The 26584-nt window shown below is 37.8% G+C and overlaps 1 protein-coding gene across 10 annotated transcripts in view; it reads right to left on the bottom strand.

Moving 5' to 3' along the window:
* CASK (calcium/calmodulin dependent serine protein kinase) overlaps window positions 1-26584 on the bottom strand; it is a 436118-nt gene that overhangs the window by 46524 nt on the left and 363010 nt on the right. For all 10 annotated transcript variants that reach the window (XM_072615124.1, XM_072615127.1, XM_072615128.1 and 7 more), the window contains 4 exons: window positions 18751-18828; window positions 15905-15985; window positions 6126-6314; window positions 459-537 (listed from right to left, as the gene is read on the bottom strand). In XM_072615124.1, the coding sequence (XP_072471225.1) occupies window positions 459-537; window positions 6126-6314; window positions 15905-15985; window positions 18751-18828 (427 nt within the window). The remainder of the gene's footprint in view (window positions 1-458; window positions 538-6125; window positions 6315-15904; window positions 15986-18750; window positions 18829-26584) is intronic.

Genomic DNA, 26584 nt, shown 5'->3' with positions numbered 1-26584 from the left:
ACTTCATTAACATATGCCGAGTAACGTACGTAGGAATGTGCCTTGGGACAGATCTCTTGTGTCACTGCCACCTTTTCATCCTTGTACTGTTACGTACAAGATCCCACCCTAGTCCATCACTGTGGCACGGAGGGGACAATGGATTCTCCAAGGCTGACTATGACTCAGCAGAGAAAGGTCAGAGAATAAGAGATGGTGCAACAAGGGAATTCATTACTTGACACAAAAGATCTTCCATTAACTATGGCATGAAGTAAAAATCAAGGCAGACTACAATTAGAGCAAAGTTTATTTTTCTGTTAATTAAAACTAAAATTTATTATTTACTAGGGCAAAAGAAAATTAAAAACACTGTAGAAGCAGAAAATTTGATTTAGTCTTTAAAAATCACTTATTTCACATAATACGCACAGTTATAAACTGAGTCAAGACAAGAAAAACTTATGTGTCGAGATTACCTTGCCTATGAATCATTCCCCCATGCATAATTCTTGCTACAATGCAGTGGTTTAGTTCATTCATTTTCAAAGTGATTCCCTGTTGAAAAAATTAAAACAGAATAATTATTTGAATAAAAGCCTTATCTTTTCAAGTTATTTCTTATAGAAAAGACATTCTTAAACTAATAATTGGTTGTAATTAAAAACCTGGATTAGAAAATTCAGATAAAATTACTATATAGTATATTAAACACCAAGTGTGTGTAAAATGGTTGAAGTATAAGAATCAGTCCACTAACCTAAGTACATAAAAACCCAAAGGTCTTAAAAGATCATTTCATGTAAAAACAGTACTAAAAATACCCCCTACCAGAAAAGGTTATTTGATGATAATAATAGTAATACTGTCTCACTTTTACACAGTGCTTTCAGGTCTATAAAGCGCTTCTTCACAACAACCCTGGGAGACGGGCAGTTCAGTTGTTAGTAGACCTTCAGTTTCCTTACCTGTACGACAGGGGACTTGTTCAGTAGGTTCCTTTCAACAACAAATCTACAATTCCATGATTCATTCCAAATCGATAAGCATTTACTAAACTACTGTATGGAAGGTGAATTGCATGAGTCTATGACTCATTTTGTAGATGGGAAGTCTGAAGTTCGAGAAGTTGGGACTTGATTTTATGTAATGAGACATGTAGGAGAGCTGGGATTCAAACCAGCTTTCCTAATTCAAAACTCAGTGTTCTTTCTAGGACACAAGAAAGAAAAAAACAGGCTTTGTGAAAGGCAACAAAGCAAAGTGATGCCCAATGGGGAAAAGATACAATTTCATGGACAAAGGCTTTCTAGGGAAAATGCCACTCTCTCAGTTTTTTGTAGCTTTATATAGCTTGGGTTATATGATTACAAGATCCTAAATTTCAAGCTAGTAGAAGCAGTTGTATCTTTTGAGTCCAGCACCTTCATGCTGCAGATGAGAAAAGTGCAGCTCAGAGAGGTTGACTATCCCAAGATTACATAGTAAAATGGCAGGTCAGGGTTCTAACCTGGATTCTCTTACTCCAAAGGCAGTGCTCTTTCCACTGTGTAAAACTATTGAGAATTATTAAGTTGTGATAATACATAAAAAGAAGAGTATTTTTGAAGATCAGTAGGAGCAAAACATAGAGCTTTATATGTCACTGAAAATATGAATTATACTTCAAACCAAAAATGTCCAGATTTCAAATTGATAGTGGCAAAGGAAAAATTCAACTGCTTAAATAAGGAGAATTAATTTTACCCTTACCACATTCCTTAGGCAATTTCCCTGACCTTTCAGCAGTTTATATCTCAGTTAAAAATACAATCAAGTTCCCTGCTCAGAGTGAGAAGGAATGGAAAAGATGAGAGGCAGGTTTTTATTTTATATTCAGATTTGAAACCAAACCCAGAGATCATGGAAATGATCCCTAAAGTGTCTCTAGAACTGCTAAAAAGGAAAGGTCAGGGACATTCCTACTGCTACAAAGAAAAGCAGGATCCAACAGGATGTACTAGGTGGCGTCTAATGCCTCCAGGAAGAGGCCTTAGCTACTGCTGCCAAAAGAATGGTATGTTTCCTACTCTGGCCTCAAGTTCCTTTACAACAGGGGCAGAACCTGTTCTGCTCTTATCTAATGCATTTGGCTTATCTCAGAATCTGGTAATCTTAACATTCCTATATAGAGAACTTTCTGCAAAGCATGGGGTCTAAGAACCTAATGGGCAACAGGATGAAGGATGTGGCTTAGGTCAACTATGAAAGATGCAGGAAATCAATTTAGAGTCTGATCATTTTATTCAAGATAGAAAAACTCATAGTGAGGAAATGTCATCCTTATGAAGGATTGCAAAAACTGTGGAAAATGCTGAAATAATTTAAATCAGTTTTACAGGCTATGGCTCGAAGGAAGCAAATTCTTAAGAATTTTTTCCTCTTTTTCTCTTATCAGTAAAATTGAATTTATACTAAAAAAAGGAGAAAAAAGGAAATCCCAAACATTAAAAAAGACTAAGTGATTAATGGTTAAATAACATTATAAAAGGAACAAGAACGTTATCATGCTAACACTGAGAATCCAAAAACATTGTATGCAACATTTTATAGTTAGTAAGTTATAAAAAAAACTCCTGGGAAAGCTGTATTTAGATCAGATAACTATGCCAATGTCTTCAGACTTATGACTCAGACATATTCCTAATTTCTACAACTCCATAACTATGATTTCACCAGCTATTGTATTTGTTATCCTTAGAGGGGAACAGATAACCTATAAGAATAATGAATTTATCAAAATATTACTAGTTTACTACCCACATCTAACTTCAGTTTTCAAATACAAGAAGTCCCCACATATCAGGAAAAAGATTCCATGTTTCCACAGAAAGGGGCAAAGTGGAAATGATGGTCTTGACGGAGAGCCTGGATGGAGGTGAATTTCCACAGAAGTATTTGTTCATAATGCAATACTCAATCAGCCATAAATCATATACCTGGATAGCTCAAAACTTTCTAAATTAAACATTTATAATTGCCTATTATGTGCAAGGTACTTTGCTAGAAGCTGGGGTACAAAGAAAAAACCCTTAAATATTCCTTGCTTTCAAAGGGCTTATATTCTACTGAGGCAGTACCGTACAAGCACAAATAAATGACAGAGCATACGCTGTTATGCAAAGTAACTAAGCCAGAAACTACTGGGTTTAGGAAAGACTTCCTCAAGTGATGTGGCACGTGAGCTGTGCCCTGCAGTAACTGAGATTCGCATTCCAGGCACGGGAGACCCCTCATCCAAAAACATGAAGAAAGGAGGTGGAACATCTTGCACAGGAAATGGCTAGCAAGCCATGGATCAAAATGAAGGGTGTGTGAAGTGGAAGACTAGAAAAGTAGATAGGGACCCAAACTATGAAGAGCTTCCTATGCTGGGCTGAAGATTTCATTCAGTAACCACCAAAGAGGTGGATCTGGAGACAGAGAAGCTGTTTTGGCAACCAGGCTCTGCCACTGACTGCCTTGGTGACCTTAATCAGGTCACTTAATTGGGTCTCAGTTTCCTCAATTATAAAATGAGAGAGTTAGATTACATGAACCCTAAGGTCCCTTCTAGATCTAAATCTAGAAGATTTAGAAGACACTGGAAGACTTTTGAGTAGAGAAGTGACATAGTTAGATCTGTATTTTGGAAATGCCAATTTGACATCTATGTGAAGAGTAAAATGGAGAGAGGAACTACTGGAAGAAGGCTGGTTAGAAGGTAACTGACTCCTGTAGTCTAGGTGAGAGGTCATGAAAGGACCTGAGCCAGGGTGGTGGATGTGTAAATAAAGAGAAGAGGTGGACCTGAGGAGTGACAAGGACTGTCACTCGCTTAGAAATGGGGGGTAAGTAAAAGTAAGGGGTCAAGGATGACACTGAAGTTGTGAACCTTGTTTACTATAAGTATGGTGGTACCCTTGACAGAAATAGGGAAATTTTGAAGAGAAGTAGTAGATTTAGCAAAGATAACGAGTTCTGTTTTGGACATGTTGAATTTAAGATGACTGATTGATGTTAATGGGACATACAGGTAAAGAGATCCAGCAGTCAGTCAGTAATGTAGGACTAGAGCTTCAGAGAGAAACCAAGGCTGTAGATATAGATCCAGGAGACATCTGAAAAGAGAGAATTGACCCTAAGGGACCTAACAAGATCACTGAGAGGGAGAAAACAGAGGAAAAAAGTAGTCCCAGGATGTAGAATAATGTAGTAGAATATTATTATTAGTAGAATAATGACCTAGCAAAGGAGCGTGAAAAAGGTCAGACAGGCAGGAGGAGAACCAAGAGACATCAGGATCCCAGAAGCTAAGGGAGGAGGTAGGTGTTGTGACAGGGATATCCAACAATGTAAAATAACTGCAGAGATGAAAACAAATGAGCCTTGAGAAAGGCCACTGGATTTAACTATGGAGAGATCACTGGCAACTTTGGAGAAAGAAGTTTCATTCAAGTGTTTGGTTCAAAAACCAGATTGCAAGGGGAGGAGGAGAGAGAAAAGATGTATGGTAATAATTTGAGGCAATGGCAGGTTCAAGTGAGGGATTTTTAAGGATGGGAGAGACTTGAGTTTGTTTGTGGGTAGCTGAGAAGGAGCTGCTGGTAAAGGGAAACTGAAGATAAGGTAAAGAGAGAAAATTATCAAGGGAATAAGCTCCTGGAAAAGGCAGAAGGAAACTGGAATATGAGCATTAGTGATGGGTTTAGCCTTGGCTAGAAGAAGGCCTACCTTTCTGTCAGAGACTGAAACAAAGGAGACAAGAACAGGAGATAATGCATAGATTTTTGTAGGAGTGTTCACTAGCACATGAATAGTAACAAAGGAAGCAAATGGGGATTTGACAAGGCATGGCTGGAAACTGGACAAAGTGGGGAAAAACAGCTGAATTGTTGTACCAGAGACTGAAGACTGTTAAAGGAGACCAGAGCAGGGATGACAGACTGGGAAAAGAAGAAAAAGAGTGGGACTGCTGGTGATGGTGAGGATGAAGGATAGGTTTAAGAAGGCTGAAGCAGAAGAAAAGATGGAAGGATATGAGATAGTGTACAGAGGGGAGAATTTCCGAAATTCTGCATCCTGGAGGCAGAATGAGTGATAGTTAGACAGAAGGTACGACCATTTCTCAGTACGGCCAATGGGGAGGGGTTACGGGAGGCTGATAACACGGAAGGACCAAGGTGTTTGAAGGGAAAGTTCCTAAGTGTGAGGGCAGGAGTTCGGGGGGAGAGGAAGACTAAGTCAAGTACAGATCTCCTTGAAGAAGAGCGGAGGTTAGCAGATGCTTATGAGAAGGCGCTGAATGGATGAACAAACTGGATGAAGTACATTTCAAAGGCAGACATTACAGTGGCAACAGGACTGTCTAGAATTGGGAACGAGGATCTCTTGGCCTAGTAAACAGGGGGACAGCAAAGTGTCCAGCGCACGAAAAGAACGTCTTGTCACACAAAGCTATACTTAATATCATACTAGTGTTACTGTACAAAGTCTGAGCTCCCCAAATCCTTGGCTTGTATATTTTTTTTTGCTAAACTAGTCCATAAATATTTACTAAGTGCTGCCTTCGTGCCAGGCGCTGTGCCAGGCGCTGCGCCAGGCGCTGCAGATACAGAGAAAGGGAGAAGACCTCCCCCCGACGTCCTGCCTTGTCTTGTTTGACTACGCACAACTGTTAAAAGGGTCCTGTTCTTTTTTCTTTTTCAGTAGAGTGGTAGAGAAAGAACAGGTTAGTTAACTGAAAAACAAAAAGGTGAAAGAACATCTTCATCAAAGCTGTGGAGTCTGGAAGACCTTTTTGGAGAAATTTTAAGGAAAGTTTTTGGCTTCTAAAGAAACTGATGCACAGATTTATTCTGTTATCTTTTTTCTCACTATAAATCTATGTGTAGCAAGCGTAAGAATTAAAGATCAAGTTGCAGATTAGGAAGAGAAAATATTTCTTCTTTCTTGATGTATCATTTCAGCACTCCAGCATCACCTTCATTTGGGGACAATGAAATAGGATTGTTAGGGACAATCCCAGGCCACCAACATGGGCTGACAAGTCAGCTGTGTCCTGGGAAGCACACTGGGTTGGTTTTTGGGTTTTTCTGGAGAGCATACAATGCCCCCCTAACACATACCATGGGTTCATCTGTGTTTTTCTGGAACTGTACCAGCCGTACTCGAGTAACATTTTCCATATCCATGTCACCGTTGGCACTTTCTGGAGAGTCTCCGTTTAAGTATGGAGAAGTGGGAGGAGGTGTAACTCTCAATGCCTCATCACTGTAAACTTCATGCGCCACTACGTCATGAGTCTGAAGTAAGGCCTGCATGAATTCATGAAGAAAACCACAATTACCATCCGCTTCAACAAATACTTAAATGCCTATGATGTGGAGAACGCTTTCTGAATAGCTGGAAAGATACAAAGATTTTAAGACACAGGCACTGCCTTCATGTGACTCCTTACCTAGGAGCAGAATATTAACATACCAATGAGAGATTACAATATAAACAACAAATCGTTCTTTCCATTTTCTGTGGCAGGTTTCGTTCCAAGATCTTCCAAAGCACATTATGAAGTAAGTAAAACTCTATCTCCCTTTGCTAAATCAGGTTATTAAAAAACAAAACAAAACATGAACACTTCATTATCCCATTTCAAAGTTGGCTGGTCAGAAACCATGGTACTTACTTCAAGTTTTTTTCCAGTAAGCTGATTTGAAAACTCAAAGTCTTTTACAAATATGATGCCAAGTTACTCTGAAGGGAGAGCTATCTAACAACTAGAACTGTCCAAAGGGGAAGGATTGCCTGGATAAGTCGTGAGCTCCCCATCACTTGAAGTGTTCAGGCCCAAGCCAGGTAACTGTCTGTCATAGATTCTGCAGAGAAGGCTGAAGGGTTAATGGAATGTAAGATCTTCCCTGTCTGTTTATAGGCCTATGTGACCACATGTGTTCCGAGGTCTAAAGGTACACAGCTGTGATACATTTCGTGCTGAGTCTCATAGGCTTTCACACCTTCTGGCATTGGGGCAATTACGTACTGAGTCACGTCCGCTGTGATGCCTTCTGGCTCTGAGTTGAAAACTACATATACTGGGAGGTTGGTATTTTATTTTGGGGCTCACTCATGGGAAGACTGTTTCTTTGTGATTTCCCAGATGAGACTCTGGGTAGCTGTCGTTAAGGAGTGCCCCTCCCCCCAGATGTTGGTGCTCCCTGGACTAGTGGTTAGCTATCTATTACTTTGTTTAGACAGCTGCAGCCCTGTCTACTGAATCCTTCCTTGGATACTCACTTCTTTCTACTTATATATCTTTCTCACTGTTTAATTAAAGTAAGATTACTAACCCCTTTGATGCTGTCTTTCCTTTAGAAAAGCAGATCAAGAACCTGTGTTAGCAGCCCTCCTGTGTGCTGGTGTGATCGGTCTTACACCCCCACAGCAGCTGCTAGTAGCATTCCTGCTATAAGGGTTCACTTTTCAGGTAAAAAGCTGAAACTAGTTGAATGAGAGTGACTACTGGCTCTAAGGTTCTTTGTTCCTGTTGGTGTTTCTTGTCCCTATACTTGTAACAAGCATGTATATTGCTGTCAACACTGAAAGAATTTTCTAGCGGTGTGAACTTGAGATCAGATCCTGGCCTGGTGCTGTACAACAATTTTAAAAAATCCATGACTTGAATGATGGCATGGATGGCATGCTGATCCAATCTGTAAATGTCACAACCACTATGTCCCAGGCAACCATCTAAGACTCTAAGTGGCAGAACAGGTACTTATCTGGATTGGCAAAAGTTTTCTCAAAGGGAATTCTCTATACCAAGGAAATCACAGGCTTGTTTAAAACAATATATATATAGAGTAATAAGCATGTCCTGACCACAGGATATTAGATTTAGAGTCTGAAGGAACCTAAGAGGACATATACTCCATCCCTTTAATTTTAAATGTGAAGAAACTGATGTTGAAAGGTTTACTTGTGCAGTCACACAGTAACTGTCAGAGGTAGAATAATCTGAACCCAGACCTTCATGATTCCAAGTCCAGCACTCTATCCACTTTACCAACAATGTAGTATTTAATAACAATGGTGTTAACATCTCATATAACTCAATGATTTCATCTAATGATTATAGATGATTTTGCAATGATAATCCACATAAATCCTATTTAATGCCTCATTGTGCTACAGATTTGATTTTGGATTTTTGAAAGCTATGCTCACAGAGGAAAAGTTCTGGTCAACTTTACAAAACTGGAAAGGCTGAAAGTATAGTCCCTATGACAGAAAATGTTTATATCAGGAAAATAATCTAGCACTAAAGGGCAGAGAAATTCCTCACCAGAGGCTTGGCCAAGAGGTGACGTCTTTTTTGGTCATGCTAATTCATACAAAAAAGAAACTATAAAAATGGCCCTTTATCATCTGCTTCTGTATAAATAAAGTGACAAAAACATCAAAGTGATATTTAAGATGCAAACATTAACTTCACTGTTGGTAATCTTAAATGTAAGATTCTTGTCCAATGACCAAACAAGTGAGGAAGCTAAACAGGAGGTAAGCAAGTTGTAGCTAAATGGAAACGCAGCTCGACACGTTCTCATAGGAGAGGCAAATAAGGATGTAGCACAGCAGACAAAAGGTACTGGATTGGATGAACCCTGAACACAATAAAAAGTGAATTGTATATTATTAGGGAAGGAACAACTGTTGGTGAGTCATTTTAGAGTCCAGTTTCAGTGTGTAGTCAGATCATGGGTTAGTTGGAAAAAAAAGGTCATAATGAACACCAAATGAGAGGAAAGGCTAAAGAGGAGAAGACAACATGGCATATACTAACGGATCCAAAGTAGCCCATACAAACAAACTGTTGGTGATACAAAATCAGACACAGGTGATGGAAAATACACTGACTCAGATTATTAACATATCTCATAAAAGTTTAACTGATACAAAGTATCACTAGAATGAAACTTTAGGAATTAACTCTGCCAGCAAACATTTGTACTCTGAATGTATCAAGCCTTCATATCATGGGATTCCTCAAGGAAATCCATGACCACAAGAAATGCCAATTTAACAATTCACACAGGAAGAAACAAATGGATAAAGAATACCTAATATTCGTTCCCTAACGCACCCACCCACCCATATTCATTCTCTGTCCCTGATCGCCTCTACTTCCTCCCAGTCTTAGACATGTACTGTACACAGACAAGGAAACGAAACCACGTTGAACGGGAGGAATGGAACAAGCTGTACCGTATTCAGTAAATTTGTTGTTGTCGAGTTATTTCAGCTGTGTCTGACTCTGTGACCCCTTTTGGGGTTTTCCTGGCAAAAGTCCTTGAGTGGTTTGCCATTTCCTTCTCCAGCTCCTTTTACAAATGAGGAAACCAAGGCAAACAGTGTAAAGTGACTTTCTCACAACTAGTATGTATCTGAGGCCAGATTGGAACTCAAGAAGCTGAGTCTTCTTGACTCCAGGCCCAGGATTTTATCCAAGGCACCACCTTGCTGCCCCACTTAGTAAGTTACACAAGAGCTTTCAACAACCTTAATCTGCTTCCCAAACCCAAAAAAACCCAAAAAACCCCCAAAGACTTAAAAAAAAATCAATATTATTCTATTGATGCTAAAAGAATAAAAACTGTGCGTTAAGCAAAGGGTGATACAGAGATATATGGTGGGTATAAGAAGGCAGAACATGAAATGACTAAACAAGAAGTGTCATAGACTATAATGATTGGGAAATGTATGATAGGAAAAGGAGGTGGAACAGTCATGCAGCAAAATGACCTCCTGCAAGACCTATATCTCAAAAGAAATTAAAGAAAGAAGAAAAAGACTTATACATATAACATATTTATATGGGTTTTTTTTACAATAGCAAAGAACTGGAAACAAAAGGGGTGCATATCATTTAGGGAATGGATGAACCAATTATGGCATGTGAATGTAATAGAAATGACATAGGGGACACCTGAGACCCCTTGACAAAACTCGTACGAGGGGATGAAAAGTGAAGTATATAGAACCAGGACAACAATCACACAGTAACAACAATACTGTAAAGAAAAAACCAGTTCTAAAGACTTCAGAGCTTTGATCAATGCAATGATCCACCATGACAAAGCATGCTATCTAACTCCTGACAAAGGGATGATGGGCCAAAGGGACAGAATTAGACACATATTTCTGAATGTGGATCGGATTTGCTTTGCTTGACTTGCTTATTTGCCTTTTTAGCCTTGTGTTTTTCTTTTTAATGTATGTGAGGAATTTGGGGATGAAGGGGAAGAGACAGAAACTAATGTCCGTAGTAGTGCCAAAATAATAAGAGGACCGCTGGAACATTTTGAAAAAAGATAACAAAAGGAAGTTCAGAGGGAAACACAGACAAGGAGGACAGTTCTAAAAATAACCATATTCACTTCATTATATACCTAAAAAAGCAAGCTGCATGTAATACATTCATACATAATACTCTTCTGTTCTCTTTTATTTCTATGAAAATATACACACACTTTTTGGCATAACAGATGGAAAGTCCAAGTGTTGAAGAATACTGTAAATAGGATATTTTCCCTATATCCTTGACACAAAATTCATGACATTTAAATAAGACATTAAATGTGTGCAACAAAGACAGAAAGCTCTGGGGCACAGCCCTCAATGTCTTATGCAGCACTACTTATTTGTCTATGCTCTGTAGATTTCTGATTTCTGTGTGGGTACTAACTTCACTCTGAACTATAATGCCCCTCAGAGTGAGGAGATAAGCTTTCATGAACTGCTATGGTTGAAACTGGCTGCCAACCTTCACGTGGGGAACCTTTTTGAACTTTGGTTGTTTTTATGGACAAATAATTATAGATCTATTTTAAAATAATTTTCAATTTAGAATTATTTGGCTTCCTTGTACAGGTTTTGCTCTGATACACTAAACCTTTCTTATTTGGTCTTTTTTGCAGCCAACAGCACACATTTATGAGATAAGCTGGTCAGGTTAGGGGTGTATTCTATTTACATATAGGGCTTTAAAACTTGTAAAATGCTTTACGGCATTTCGTGAAAAAAGGTGGATACAACATTATTAAAACCAGTCTTGGAGATCAGAACTTGAAAAATACTTCTATCTGGATACTTATATTCAGTATTGGAAAGCTAAAATATCTTTATCATTTTCATTAAAATTTTTTTCTCTTTTATAAACACACAGGAAGGACCACTAGCATGGGGAGATATGTTGTCAAAAAAAAAACCCAACACAAAACACTTTCACTTCCTTGTCTATACTAAAGATGTCAAATATTCTCTCTCTCTCAGATGAGATGGATAATCCAACTACTGTCCAAAGTTAAAAATAAGTGCTGAGTCAGAATAAAATAAAAGGGAACTACTGCAATGTTAAGCTTAAAAAGGTCACTAATCACTAGAATCAAATAAGTTGAATAACTTTGTTATTCAACAAGATCTATTTTTAGAAAAAAAAATCTTCTTGTTCTATTTCTACTTCTATTTCTGGGGATACAAATCTTGTATTCAATCAGTTTAATTTTGGATATCTTAATTGTAATTATCAACTTTTTAAAAAAACAGGTAAGCAAATGAGTCTTTAAAAGCAATACTAAACATTTTTTCTCAAGAGAAGTAACTGAAAAGACTCAGTTGGCATAGTAACATTATATACAATGACTTCTAATAGAACCAGGTGTATTTTAGTCATTCAAACTATTTGTTTTTAGTAACTAAAAATTTAACTATTTGGATTTTAAAATGTTACCTACTTCAAAATATGAAAAATCATGCTAGGATGAGTAAGTATAGAAAATGTCAGATTCACACCATAATCGTTACAGTGACTTCCTATGAAGTCATTAAGTTGACATATAACAATAACTTCTAAAAGTTAGCATTTTAATAAAAATGTCTCATATTCTTTAAAATATTCTATAAGAAAAGAGAACTTTTAAAATAAGGATGTCTTATAAAAGACATCAGAGTTACACTACTTAGCTAAAATTTTAAAGAACATTTATAACATTTTGTTCTCTAATATGGAAATTTTTCTATCAAAGAAAAACATAGGTATGGAAAAGTCAAATGAGCTCAGCGAAAGCTCATTTGAAAGTTCATTTTAATAGAATGAGAGTAAAAATCAAATATAGAACTGGATTAAAATCATGGCTCTCCTGTTTACTAGGGAAATGGGAAGATCCTTCCCATTCATTAATAGGCCCATATGACCTGCTTAAATCCCATGGAAGCCTATGTCACATGTGGTAGGAGGAGCTCGCTTAACAGGTGGAACAGGAAGAGTGGAGCAGAACTGGGAGGATGTTGGTGAGAGCAGTTAGGGAGGAGGAGAGAGGGTGCAGGCACAGCTAGTTGTTCGTGATGCCAAATGTATTGCCAAGGCAATATTCACAGCACCAAGGGCAACTATGAACATGCCAAGTGTAGTTCTGAATTGCGAAATATGACAAGACTCTCCATATAAAAGGCAGAAGAAAAACATTTATTCAGACACCAGAAAGCCAAAGCCAACATCAGAAAGCCAAATTCATCACAGTAACCAAGAAGTCAATACACATTAGCATTGCAAGGGACAAAGCACTCAACAATTGACTTTGGACCATGAGGTAATATTAAAGCCTAGAATCCCGATTATGACCTGGGTAATGACTACCCCAGCTTCTCACAGAATTGGACATATGCAAGAGGCCAGCATAATTAAATGGAAATGGTATATTCAAAATAGATCTAAAACAGGCAAAAATGGAGTTTCTGCTTTACATGAATTTATAGCAACCATAGATACTGAGGGAAATGGTATACCCCCTGAACCAAAGCAACAATTGGTATGGTCCCTGGTAAAATGGAATGAGGGATATGATGGATTAACTGAAGAACAAAAGAGACCTGCATGGTTTACTGATGGGACAGCAAAATATTTGGGCCACAAAAGAAATTGGAAAGTGGGAGCCTTTAACCCATGTACCAGGCAGACTTTGGAAAGCACTGGAATAGGTGGAAGTAGTCAATATGCTGACTTTATGGCAGTACGCCAAGCTATCAAAACAGAACAAGGAGGACAGTGTCATATATTCACCGATTCATAAGCCGTAGCTAATGGCTTAGCTACATGGATGCCCATGTGGAAAAATCAAAATTGGGAAATCCATGGCAAACAAGTCTGGGACAATTAATTATGGGAAGATACACATGGGACATGTCTTTGGTTACTAATGTGTCAGTTTTTCATGCAGATGCTTATGTAGCCCTCACCACGCCAGAATGTGAGTACAATGCAAACACTGATTGACTAGCAAAGACTGCCACTCAACATACTGTCTCTACTCTGACACCAAGCGATGAACTGGTACTAGCAAAATGGGTCCATCAAATGGCTGGCCATTTAGGGGTGCAGGCCACCCATCAGTGGACACAAGACTGAGGTATTAGTATCTCTCACTCATTGTTAAAACAAGTAGCAGAGGAATGTTATATATGTCAGCTGGAAAAGGAATGAACTATCCCTCAGGTAGTAACTAGAGAGACAGAAAAGGGAAAAGTACCAGCCCAAATTTGGCAAATGGATTATACTGGACCCCTACCCCAAGAAAAGGATGAAAATATTTATGTACTTGTGTTGACACCTATTCAGGTGTACTAGGGGCTTGTCCCTATAAAAATGCGACCCAGAAAAACCCCTGTAAAAAACCACAAGTCTATATTATGGAACCCCAATGCAGATTCAAAGTGACAAATGGGTCACATTTCAAAGGTAATGAAGAGATATTGTGTATTACACAACACAGAATGGATATGTCATATTCCATATTATCCATAAGCATCTGGGTTAATTGTAAGAATGAATGGATTATTGAAAGAATAGTTAAGGATGTTAAGTTCTAATAATTCTTATCAACATTGGCAAGATGATTTCTTCACTGCTTTAAGTAATTTGAATAAGAGACCACTGAGAGGAAGTACACCTCTAGCCAGAATGATGACCCCAAATGTGCAAATTAGAAAACAACAAACACATAAAATCCCAAATGCTGACTGGACTGTGAGGCGAGATGTCCTAGTACTGTATCCACGGATACCTGGTTCAGCAGGATATGATTTACATTGTTTAGAGGACTTTTGGTTGGATAGAAAAGAGATGAGAAAAATCTCTACTGGGATATGAGATATCATTTTGGATGGATATTACCTAAACCAGGATTAGCAGCTTGGGGAAAACATGTACTGCCTGGAGTAACAGATGCTAATTATCAAGGAGAAATTATTATGACATTCCAAAATTTAGGTAAAGAACCCATCTAGTTTTGTAAAAATGACAGAATAGTTCAAGTGATTAGTATTTCTTGTGAAACAATACCCCTTGTGAAAACTGACCATCCTTCCTAAATAACTAGCAGAGGAACGGAAGGGTTGAGTTCTAATGACAGGATAAAATTGGGAGCTAAAGTATGGGTAAAACAGAAGCCAGATGATGTTCCAAGGCTGCAGAAGTTATAGCACATGGGAAGATAATACTGTAACTGCTGTTTATTCAGGAGAAGATGATTACCAAATTGTACCCTTAACTCATATATTCTACTGTGAATAAGGCTATGATAGGGAGTTCACTGACTCCAGAGGCACGGCCAACCCTACCTACCCTGCTTCTGGGTATTACCTCCTTGTTTCTTTCCACCTTTTTGTCTGTTAAACTTGTTTGTTAGATTTGTTTCCTGCAGGCTTAGTACCCTCTACCTGTACATGCTTGATTGCTTAAGCCAGATGTCACTCCCTGTCTATGACTGTGATGCATCCATCCCTGGACCTGGTGTCCATCAAGCTCTGGACGAAAGCTAAAGAACTTTGTCTCGAATGGGACCTCTTGGGGCAGGGATAGCTCTACGTCCAATTTCAGCAGGAAGTAGCTATAGAAGAAGAAACCTTCGCCCCTTACCCCAAGATTTTAGGCCTCGTTCATTCAAAGGGGGAGCGATGGGGTGCTTATGCACAAGTCCTACCCTAAGATATTATTTTTGGTGCTTATTTTGTGTGATCCCTGTTACACTGCTGTAAAGTTCTGTTAACACCAGTTGCCCCATCTACCTATGTGCTGAATACGAAAGATCCTGAGGCCAAATATAATGGTAATTTAAATGGCAAGATCTTTCCCATTCATTAATAGGCCCATGTGACCTATTTATATCCCATGGGAGGAGCTTGCTGAACAGGTAGAAGAGAAAGGGTGGAACAGAACTGGGAAGAAGTTGGTGAGAGCTGTTAGGGCAGAGGAGAGGATGCAGGAAGGCAGGCACAGCCAGTCTTGTGAGGATTTGCTTGTAGGCCCCAGCAGCGGGGGGAAGGCTTGGGAATGGCTTTGTCTCCTGCAGCACTAATGTGTACTAACTTCTTGGTAACTAATGACGGATTTGGTTTTTCTGGTGTTGGGATCTGGCTTCCTGGTGTCTGAATAAATGTTTTTCTTTTGCCTTCTATATGGTGATTCAGACCTATGCTGGCATATTCATAGTTGCCCTCAGTGCTATGAACATTGTCTTGATGATACAACCTCTCTGGGCACACATTTCCCTATCTATAATATGAGAGGATTGAATAAATTAAATCTAAAGTCTCATCCAGCTCCAATATAGTCCCATAAAATAATTTTACTATAATAAGAAATAATCATGGCCTTAATTGATCAGGTCAACATACACATATTTGATGTACTTTTACAGTCAAGCTCTTTATTTGGCAAGATGGTGACTAAAGATCTATTTTTATGAAGTTGACATTACTTTTATTTCATTACTATGGGTATTATATCATCACCACTTTTTTTGAAATGTTGGCTTTAGTTCCAAGAAAAATTTGACTGTGAAATTGCAGCACTTACCATGAAATGAGGTTGTGTTAAAATACGCTTTAACTCCTTTGCATCATTGTTTTCAGGGTAACATGAAATTTCTTCCAATACCTATAAAGTAAAGGGTATATAATTTAAATTCTACAGTGTCACAGGCATACTAAGAGATTCAGAAAATATGTAAATTTTTTTTTCCTTATAAAAAGGAGAAAAATTACTCAAATTTTCTGGCAGATAAAACAATGATTTTTGAAAATTTCATCCTTTTATTTAGATTTAATACTATAGACGATTTATATGCATGGTAAGATTTTCCCAGAAGTTTCTGTCTTCATTATGTAAAATATAATCCAAGAGTTTAATGAAAAATAATGAGTATAATAAATAGAGAAGCATCTTGGGACTTAGGTAAACTAAAGGACAATGAAATTAAGCAGAATCATGAAAACACACACGTATATACCATAACAATATAAACGGAGACAACAACAATAAAAATTAAAACTGAATCTCAACTTGATCCTAAAGAAGAAATGAGAGCTCCCACCCCTGCTCCTGGCTCCTTTTATGCAGAGGTGGAATGGGGAAGAGGCTTATGAGTGTGGAACACTCTAAATAATTAATGTTAGACTTTTCGCATTGGCTAATTTTGCTAAACTTTTATCTTTTATCCTAAGGAACAGGTCTTTGAGAGAAGGGGGAAAAATACAATAGGAAAAGTATTTGATATAAAACATTAAGCACCTGAATGTTAATTAATATCAATAAATGTTTTGAAATACAATAAAAATACTGCTGCAGAAAAGAACAATGAATAATAAAACAAAGTAGAATCTAAATCAGAGCAAAGTTCATATGATTTTGAAGACTGGGGATTGGTTGGGAGAACGAGTGAACACAAAAATCACTCAAAGTAGACCATCCTAAGAAGAGTTCGTAAAAGTCAATAACAGTCTTCATGAATACTAACAAATGGCAATTCCTCCACCCAACCCCAGCAATATCCCTCCCCACAGAAGTACAAATCATTCAAAGTAGAAACAATTCAAAGTAATGTTCTATGAATGGGATGAAAAAAGCTCTAAATTTTTACTAATCTTCCTTTCTACCTGATATAATCAATTTATTCTCCATGCAACCCCTCCAGATTAAAAAACAAAACAAAACCCCAAACCCCCCAAACCTGAGGAGTTTCCTTCTGGCAATGGTTCCCAAGAGTTATTGACAGGGAACTGAATGCAGGAATGTGACTTTTCATTTTCCTTTTACTGAATTTTCCTACTCTTGTTAGTCTTTAAATTAATCCCCAGAAAGGCAGACAGTCCTGTTACCAAACAATAGTATTCTGCAAAAGTTGCATCTTTCTCTGTAGATGAACTTTGTCCATTTTAAAACTTAGTTTCATAGTATGGCCCAGAGGGTGAGTCCATTCTCAGGATAAGCATACTACTGCGATTCTAATTTAGTATGTTGGGCTCTAAAAGATAATTTTAGTCACAGCAAACAACTATTTTGTTATGTTTAAAACTTCAGCCTGGAGTTACCATTCCATAAATGGAAGTCATAAGGGAAAAAAAAAATCATCAATGGGACCTAGAATCTCTCTAGACCTTATGAAAAGACTAAGTTAATGCACCATATGTACTTTGAGGACAGCAAGCAACATTCCCGGGTTATATCTACTCTTTTCTCTTTGCCTTTAATAATCTGAAGGCACAAAAAACATGGCCTCACATTATTTTTAAATACAACCAAAGAAAATACAGAAGTTATCTGAGAAACAGATACCATTTCAGCTAGTGTTGGCTGTACTGTTAACACATGGTATTTCTGCTACAATTATTAAAATAAACCACGGCTGGCAAATCACTTAACCTAAGCCTAAATGAGTGGATTGGGTGGGATGATTTCTAAAATTACAGCTCAAAAGCTGTGTTATTCAAAGTCCATGGGCTTGGCTCTACATTGAGGTTAATGTTCTTCATCAGAAATAGGATTCTGGCTACCAGAAAGAAACCATGGCTCAACACACCTTGACACTTAGAAGTAAAGAGAAAATAATTATTGTTACTGTTTTGTGATTGATTGATTATTGTCTATGAGCTTTTGGTGGGTTTCACTTGAGATGACAAGCTGTTAGTTTTGCTGAATAAGCAGGAATGAAGGCTTCTGTATTCTCATGCTATTTAATTCTTTTCTCAACTCATCCACTTTACATCTGAATTATAAGGCTTGGATAGTTGAAACTTTTAGGGAAGGAATTATGTTCTTTAAAAATACCTTTATCAGTAGAACCAGTTTTGATGCTGACATAACATTACAACAATGATTTGTCTGTAATGCTTCTGATTGTTTAATAATTGTAAACATTTAACCAATGCTTACTAAGATTTCCACAGCAACCACATTCCTAATGGATGACATTAAGTGCTTTAGAAACAAATGAGTAAAACTATTAACAAACTATTGACGGAATATTTGAGAAGTTAAATGGCTCAAGTTTATAATAAAAGGAAACAATTCATTAGGCAAATGCTACTGACATTTTTTTCCTATAAAAATACTCAGTGATCAAATTTTGGTGACTTTCAAATTTGAGTATAATTGCATTAAACTGCCATTCTGATTAGAAATCAATCGAACAAATCAGAAAACCAAGTAAGGCTGAACAACCAGAAGAACTATAAATACACCAGAACAGGATGTAAGAGAAAGCAAGGACATAAATGACATTTTAAAAGATGATTACATTTATCATCGTTACATTTACTTCCAACCAAAATATTTTCCCAGTAAGAAATAGAAAAATGTTTGCAACTAACCTAATAAGTAGATTATTCAAACTTGACAGACTCAAGCAAGTTTTAAAATATTACCTCTTTGGCTCTCTGTACAGCATCACTTGGAGGATTCCTGATATGTGGTGAAGATTTTGTGTTAATTTTGTCATAAAGCTGAAAAAGCAAAGAAGAAAAGCAAAGAATTATATTCTATTTTGATGTTTGACAAGACCTATCATTCTTCAGTTATTTGCAATAGTGTGAAGACGTATTTTTCCTTGTTATAAATTAAAAGTCTAACGACTGAAATTTAAATGAACAAACTTATTTATAGGAGAGAAGGATCTCAAAAGAATATTTGAAGATTTCAGTAGGACACTTGTTATTTTCTCATTTATTTTTAATAGACATAATAAACGTTGTGCATACTTCTCTGTGATTACTTTCTATGTAAACATAATCCTGTATTTTGAAATTAGAATCTCATTGAATCACATTTTTCTCTTGTGTATTTTCTCACTAGCAAATCTCTGAAAATGAAGCTAGAATTAAATGAAGGGAATTTTTCCTGGCACAGAATGGTCAGAAGAATTTTCATAGAAACCTAAATCTTGGAAAATAAGCAAAAACAACTCCTTTGAGGAAGGAATGTTTTCACAAAAAGGATTATGTCTCATGTTGTGGAATTGTTTATTAATAACAATGATGCCAGCATATCTTAGGATGAATTAAAAGTTATTAACATTTCCTTTTTTGATTTTTAATTCAAACAGAAGTCTCAATATATACCAAATAAAACATAAAACAGCCAAAGGAAGTAAACGACCTTTCTTTTCCTAGTGAGCCCATTTCTTGCTTAGTAAATAGTCTTCCTAATTTTTAGAAGGCAATCTACTTCAATTGAAATGTTTCAATTACAGAAGAGTCTACTCTGACAAGAGGTGTCATGTCACACAGGGGTGTCAAATTCACACGTGCCCCCATGCAGCTGAACCAGGCTAAAATGTAACTGGAAACTATTTAACAAAATAAATAAGCACAGATGAATGTTAGTAGATAATGTTAATTTCTAAGTTAATAGTGGTTGGAGTTTGACACTGCCATTGTTAAGTGAATGGACAACTGGCCACAAAAACAAACAAGACCTGGGTTCAGATCCCATCTCTAATACATACTGGTTGTATATGACCCAGACAAAGTCACTTAATATGTCACTGCCCAAGTCAATTCTCTTAAGAATACAAATCACAGAGAAAGGCTATTGGTAGAAAGAGATCGCTGGACCATAAAATGACAGGCCCAGGCCCTATCCCTGGTACTGAAAAGTCAAAAGGTAAATTTATTCTGATCTATCTGATGGCTCCAGACATTATCTTGGGCTGTCCCCCATGCCTACTCTTCCTCTTCCACTTCTTCTTGGTTTCCTTTAAGTCCCAAATAAATTCCCACCTCCTACAGGAAGCCTTCCCCAACACCTCTAAATTTCAGTGCTTTTCTCTCTTAATTATTTCCTATCTGTCCTGTATACAGTTTGATGTGCGAATGTATTTGTTTGTACATTATGTTCCCCCATTAGACTGTGAGCTCTCTGAACTATCTTTTGCCTCCTTTGTCTCACACTGCTTAGAACAGTGCCTGGCACATAGTAAGTGCTTAATAAATGTTTACTGACTGATTTTTCTACTTCTCTGCCAAGTAATTTTAGTTGAAAAGTCTATGACAATGTATAACTTTATTACTGAAAATACTGGTTTACATCACATATTAGAGCTTCTCAAGCTTTCTGAAATCACAAAGCCTTTTACTTAAAAATTATTTTGGCAGAAATCTTTCAGTAAAATCTTTAAAAATTTATTTTAGAAAATGCTAATGGTATTAAAAACATGTGCTTAACTAAAAACACCTTTTCAAATCAAATTTGTGCTAAATGTAGTGATATCAGAAACAGCTTATCTACTGAGATGTGGTTACTCTCACTTAGTACAACCTTTTTATTTTATAGATGAGGAAAAACAGAGGTGCAGGGAAGTAAGGTAACTTGCTCACTGTAACACAAGCAACGTCAGAGGTTGGATTTGATCAGATTCCTTTGATTACATCACCACTGCTCTTTCTGGTGTATAATTTTCAGCTTACCTCATTTTTACTGAAAAAATCTGAGCTTTTAATTATAAAATCTGCTTTTTGTGTATGAATGCCCTTGTGCTTTAGCAAGAATCATAGAAGTATCTTCTATAATTTGGTAACATGAAAGATACTGCCTATCCAGATTACTACTAGAAAGAAACCCCAACTGGACACAGTAATCAAATATCCATCAATTAATCAGAAAGCATGTACTAAGCACCTACTGTGTTCCAGGCACTGTGCTAAGTACTCAGAATGTAAAGGAAGGAACAAAGTTGGGGTCACTGACAGTTTTTTTGGGGGGAGAATCTTTGCCCTTTCACATTTCAGCCAATTACCCAATAATTGGCACTGGTTGAAACACATTTGTCTTAAACATACTATTAAGACTCCAAGTGAATAAGGATTGTCCTGCCTCTTAATACCTTTGTGATCTAACTGGTAAGTCACTTCTTTGGGCCTCAGTTTCTTCATTCATAAAACAAAGAGGGTGAACTAGAAAAGTCTTTTGCTTGTACGTCTATGAGTCTACTTTACACATAATCTAAGACTGATAAATCAACTGATTTTGCATTGCACATTGTTGGGTTTAATGATTCTAAGATCCAAAAGTCAACTTTTCATTTGCATGATAGATTTCCACTGATTCTCTGACCTGGCTGAGCATATTTATTGTATGTGATCAATATAGATCACAGCATGGATGTATGTGATGTGTGTGCTAATTGGCTAGTTCAGCTTGTTCCTTATGGAACTCCTTGGAGTACTTTGTAGAAGCCCTGGTTTGAGAAACACTGCCATATAAGAAAAATGCCTAACTTAGATAGGCTAATTGGAACATATAGAGCTGTCCTTTCCCCTATTTGAACTTATTTATATTTAACAAAGTATTATTGGACTCTGAATAAATGTATAATATCCTAACGATCGATTTAATACACGAATTTAATCTTAAGATTTTGCTTGACAATCTGATGATTCCAAACTGAGTCTGTTCATCTCTCTGCAGAGTATAAACAGACAGCTTTCAATTTAAGAACTTGGTTATATTCCAAAAGTTTATTTGTAAAATCTGCTGTTTGGAACCAGAAATGCATTTTCCCATGGAAACATTGTTTTAAATGGTGAAAGGTTCTCAGGGTAGTGCACAAAAGCTGACTGAGATAAAAAAGAGGTAGGAAGAAAATATGTTTGAGTCATGTTTTTCTTTTAAATGTCAGAAAATATATTCAAAAACCTTCACAAATACAGTTTTTTGACATGTGATATTAATTAAACAAAATAAAAAGCCAAAATTGAAAAAAAAAACTTTTGCATCTTGGATTTTAGTATGTAGAAAGCAGATTTAATTTAAAAGGATGCAGAAGTACATGGAGATTTGTATGGCAAATTATGAAGAGAACTTCTGAGGTTAGTAGCACTGTTTTTTTAAAAATGATTTTAAATTTTGTTTCAGTATAAACAGCTTTTCCTTCCAATGACACAGGACATTGGCTGACTTTCCTCAATCATCCTCTGGATAACTTTCTTTTTCTTTAAACCCAGGGAAGAAGCCTGAGGGAGAAGACAATAACAAATGGAATGGATACCTTCACTCAGAAGGGTTGGGCTCTTTCCTGGGTATTTGTGTTTTTTTCTCTCTGAGGTCTCAGACTTTATGTCCTAGATTATAGGTCAGGTTTTTAAACTAACTGAGATTCTGTGCTCTGACCACCAGGTAAGAGTGTCACAGTTCTTTGAACAGATTTCAGGATTTCAAACAATTATACACTGGAGTGAGGACCCAGGCTGGATGACTGAGCAATGGTCTCAGCAGCTTTTTGCATGGTGAAACCTCGAACAGACAAAATTACACATTAGAGAGTCTAGGAGGAAATGGGAGAGGAAACTCTGACTCAAAGGAACTGTGTGGGTGTGGGGGTATGGGTAAAGGTTAGTGGTTCCTAAGTCTTGGTCTTCACCCTTGTTGCAGAAGAACCAAGATACTACTTTTCACATGGAAGGGGATGGAAGGGATGGGTGGGAATCTATTTGACTCAATCAATAAGCATTTATTAAACAATGTTCTAAGTGTGGGGGGCAGAAAAAAAGAGAAACACTGTCTTCAAGGAATTTATGTTCTGCTGCAACTGGGAAAACCAGACTGCTAGCCTCTAAACAGAGAGATGGGAACCTAGGCACACAGGGAGCGAAAGAAGCATTTTTGGCATGGAAAGAAGTGAGTCCTTATCTTTAATTACAGCTGTTGGGGCCATTTGTAAGCATTGACTAATCAGTCAGAGACAAAGGTTCCTGTTTGACAAAACATCTAATGTATGCAATCCATGTACAGAAAGAGCTAATACCTCAACCCACACTTCCTTCTACAGACTGAGGTCCCACACTGCTACCCAAGGAAATCTTTGAGAAAAACCTGGAGCTTTAAATATTATACATTTAAAGGAAGAAGCTGTGAAAAGCAGGAACAACTTAGGGGAGCAGATTTGGGAGACAGGGGTGGGGCAGAGTCCCAGACAAGTCTAACCTTTTTGCTGTGGTCTCTCATTCCAAAAATATCTTCCTCACATAGCAGAAGTTTTCACTTCATTTTGTTACACTACCCAAAAACTTACCAATTAATTATGGACAGAGTACTAAGCTTGGAGGCAGGAAAACTAAGTTCAAATCCAGTCCCAGATATTTACTAGCTATATGGACCTAGGCTGAACTCTATTTGTCTCAGTTTCTGTAAAAATGAGCTAGAGAATGAAATGGCAAACCATTCTAGTATCTTTGCCAAGCAAATCCCAAATAGGGTCACAAATAGTTGGACATGACTGAAAATGACTGAACAACAAGTTGAGAGGTTACGTGACATGCTCAGGGTAACACTGCTAGCATGTGTCCATCAGGACTTGGATCCTGGTCTTCCTGATCGCAAGCACTGTCCTCTTTCCATCTCCATGCTTCCTTTTACTATAGCCATCCTTCAGCTTCCCAACACACATGAGAAAAATATCATATTAGAGAACAATTGCTTTTTATTTTCTCATTCTTATTGCTTATTTTCATATTGTGCTCTCCCTGCAAATGACAATACATTAAGCAATTCATCTTTAGGTCTGAAAGTTCAATTCATTCAAGGGACACAGTCCTTGACCTGAGGGAGATCACATTCAACTGAGGCAATGTGTACATCTTTATGTACACTGGGGGCTCTGAACCATCCCAATCAAAAGAACAAACTAGGTCTTAAGGAACTTTCTATAACCTCATCACAATGTGTAGCTAAGACCTTAATCAATCAAAAGACCATAGGAATCTGAACCATGCTTGTTTTTTTGTGTTTATTCTTTCTTGATCTTAAGTGAAAAACTATTTCAAGATGGGAAAGCCCAGTTGATCTGGTGAGTACAGAAGATACACAACTCCTATTACAGGCTCCACTAGTGGCAGAGTCAGTAGCAAGTGCTGCAGGAGTAGTGGCTAACAATAGTGGAAGTGCCTGCAGATGGAGAGGGTGACCATTTCAGGGAGTGAAACCTTTCGTGGCAGAGACAGAAACAAGTGCTAGCTGTGAATTCAACAAAAGCAGAAACCTCTGGAGGCCAGCAAAGATCTAAACCTAAGGGAAACTGGAAGAGTATTTGGAAGGAACTTTCAGTAATTAGGAAACGTTTGATAATGTGTGCCTCTCTACCACTGTGCTGTAAGTGTGAGCCCATTCTCCCTGGGGACTCTGTATGTACAAAGGAAAAGTGTACCTCCAGTTTAGTGGAAAATATTTTATATCAACTGTGTTACAGATTTTCGGCAAATCTCTTTTCTAAAAGATAATGGAGTTATGGAAAGCAAGCGGACCAGCTGTGGCTGAGGAACAACAGTGTTGGAAGTCATAACTGCTGAGTAACCCCTAGAACCCTGAGCAGGAGCATTCCGTTGCCCTCTGGGCATCCCAACCTACGATTGTGAGTGGGAACTGAGGAAGCAGTTCTACATACGTATACACACAGGGGTGTGCTGGAGAGGGTAAATCATCAGTGTGAGCACTCACACCTTGGAAAACAGGCAAGGGATACAAATCAGGGCTTGATTTAATACTGATTGTCCTAGAGTTAAGAAAGTGACAGAGAAAATGTTAATAATGCAGATTAAACTTAAAGGTGTGCTGGATGCATCCTCTCCCCCTTTGCAAGATGAGTCACTAAGCACTCACCAGCACATGAACGTAAAGGAGCTTCTAGAGAGGTAGGGAATGGGGGAATATGAAGAGCTTCGTGCGGAAGGTCATGTATACACTGAGTCTGGAAGGAAACCAGGGGTTCTAAGAGGTAGAGGTGAGGAGGGAGGAGGTGTTCCAAGTAGGATAGACAACCAGTGCCAAGCTATAGAGGTGATAGAAAGGGAGTCTGCAGAATAAGCCAGTACGGCTAGAACGTAAAGTGAGTGTAGAGGATCAATGTGTAAGAAGCCTGGAAAGACAGGAAGGGGCCAGGTAGTGAAGAGCTTTAAATACCAGAAAGAGGAGTTGATGTGTGAGAAAGGCTAAGTGATTAGATGTGTAGGATGAGAGAGAACACTTAGACAACACTGCAGTAGCAAATCTAGATGACTGGAAGGGTTGTGGTGCTCTCACAAGCAACAGTGAAATTTGGAAGAGGGGTGGGGAAAAGGGAAGATAATTAGCTATGTCAGTTTGTTCAAGATGAGGGGCAGGAATATTGGGTTGGATACATAGATGTGGGAATCATTTATACGGAGATAATGGCTGAACTCATAAAAGCTAATGAGATCACAAGCAACAGAGCACAGAGAAAACAAGAGAAGAGGGCCCAGTGTGGAGCCTCTGAGTTTTGTTAATGGAAGTGGGAGGATTTCTGTTACTTCTTTCCCTCCCCTTCCCTTTATGTGCATGTATACATATATCAAACATTCACAATCTTTGAGTTGTGTCATAGGTAAATGTTTAGGATCACAGGACCCAACATGTATTTTTAAGTTGCTTTTTTTATGAGGCACTATAGTACAATAGAAAGAGCACTGAATTTGGACTCAGAATCTGTGTTCAAATTCCTGGCTCTTCCTCTTGCAACCTATGGCCTTGGGCAAATCACTTAATTTGTCCAGGATTCAGTTTTTCCATTTGTAAAATGAGGGGGCTTGAATTAGAACACAATTAAGATAGGATTCCCTACAAGTTAACTACAAGAAGCAAAATAATTGTGTGAACAAAGTTTGGTTTAAATAAGAACCATGAGAATATTTGTTGGTTAGGAATGCTAGAACTAGAAGGGACCTGAAGGGTCCTTCAAAGTCAAAACTATTTTCATAATAATTCTAAGAAATTAAATTTGTTAATGTGGTAAATACTGATTGATAAATAATCCACATAAACAAAAGCTCATGGGGAAGGGAGTCCTCAATCATTTTTAAGAGTGTACAGGGATCTTGAGACCAAAAGTTTGAGAATGATTGACCTAGTCCAATCTCATGGATTTTACAGATGAAGAACCTGAGGTCCAAATCGGGGAAGTGACCATTTAAGGAAGTGAGGTGCTGGGAAATGAAAACAAAAACGAAAGCAACAACAGCTCACCTCACTCCCAAGCCCCCAAATCAGAGCACACACCAAGGAAGGGCAAGAGGCCGAAAGACTGCATTACTTTCAACAGCAGGACATAGACGCAAGCACTGCTTGCACCCTACTCAATGGTACTCCAAAGGGAGGAGACAGACATTTCCTAGGAGGTTTGTGGCTAAATACAGAAGACTTTAGTAACAACAGTTTTAGATAAAAGAATCCAGTGAAGTGGGAGTACACTGA

This window comes from Notamacropus eugenii, chromosome 5 (genome assembly GCF_028372415.1).
Source record: "Notamacropus eugenii isolate mMacEug1 chromosome 5, mMacEug1.pri_v2, whole genome shotgun sequence".
NCBI classification, from domain to species: domain Eukaryota; kingdom Metazoa; phylum Chordata; class Mammalia; order Diprotodontia; family Macropodidae; genus Notamacropus; species Notamacropus eugenii.
This window is presented reverse-complemented; position numbering and strand designations above follow the sequence as displayed.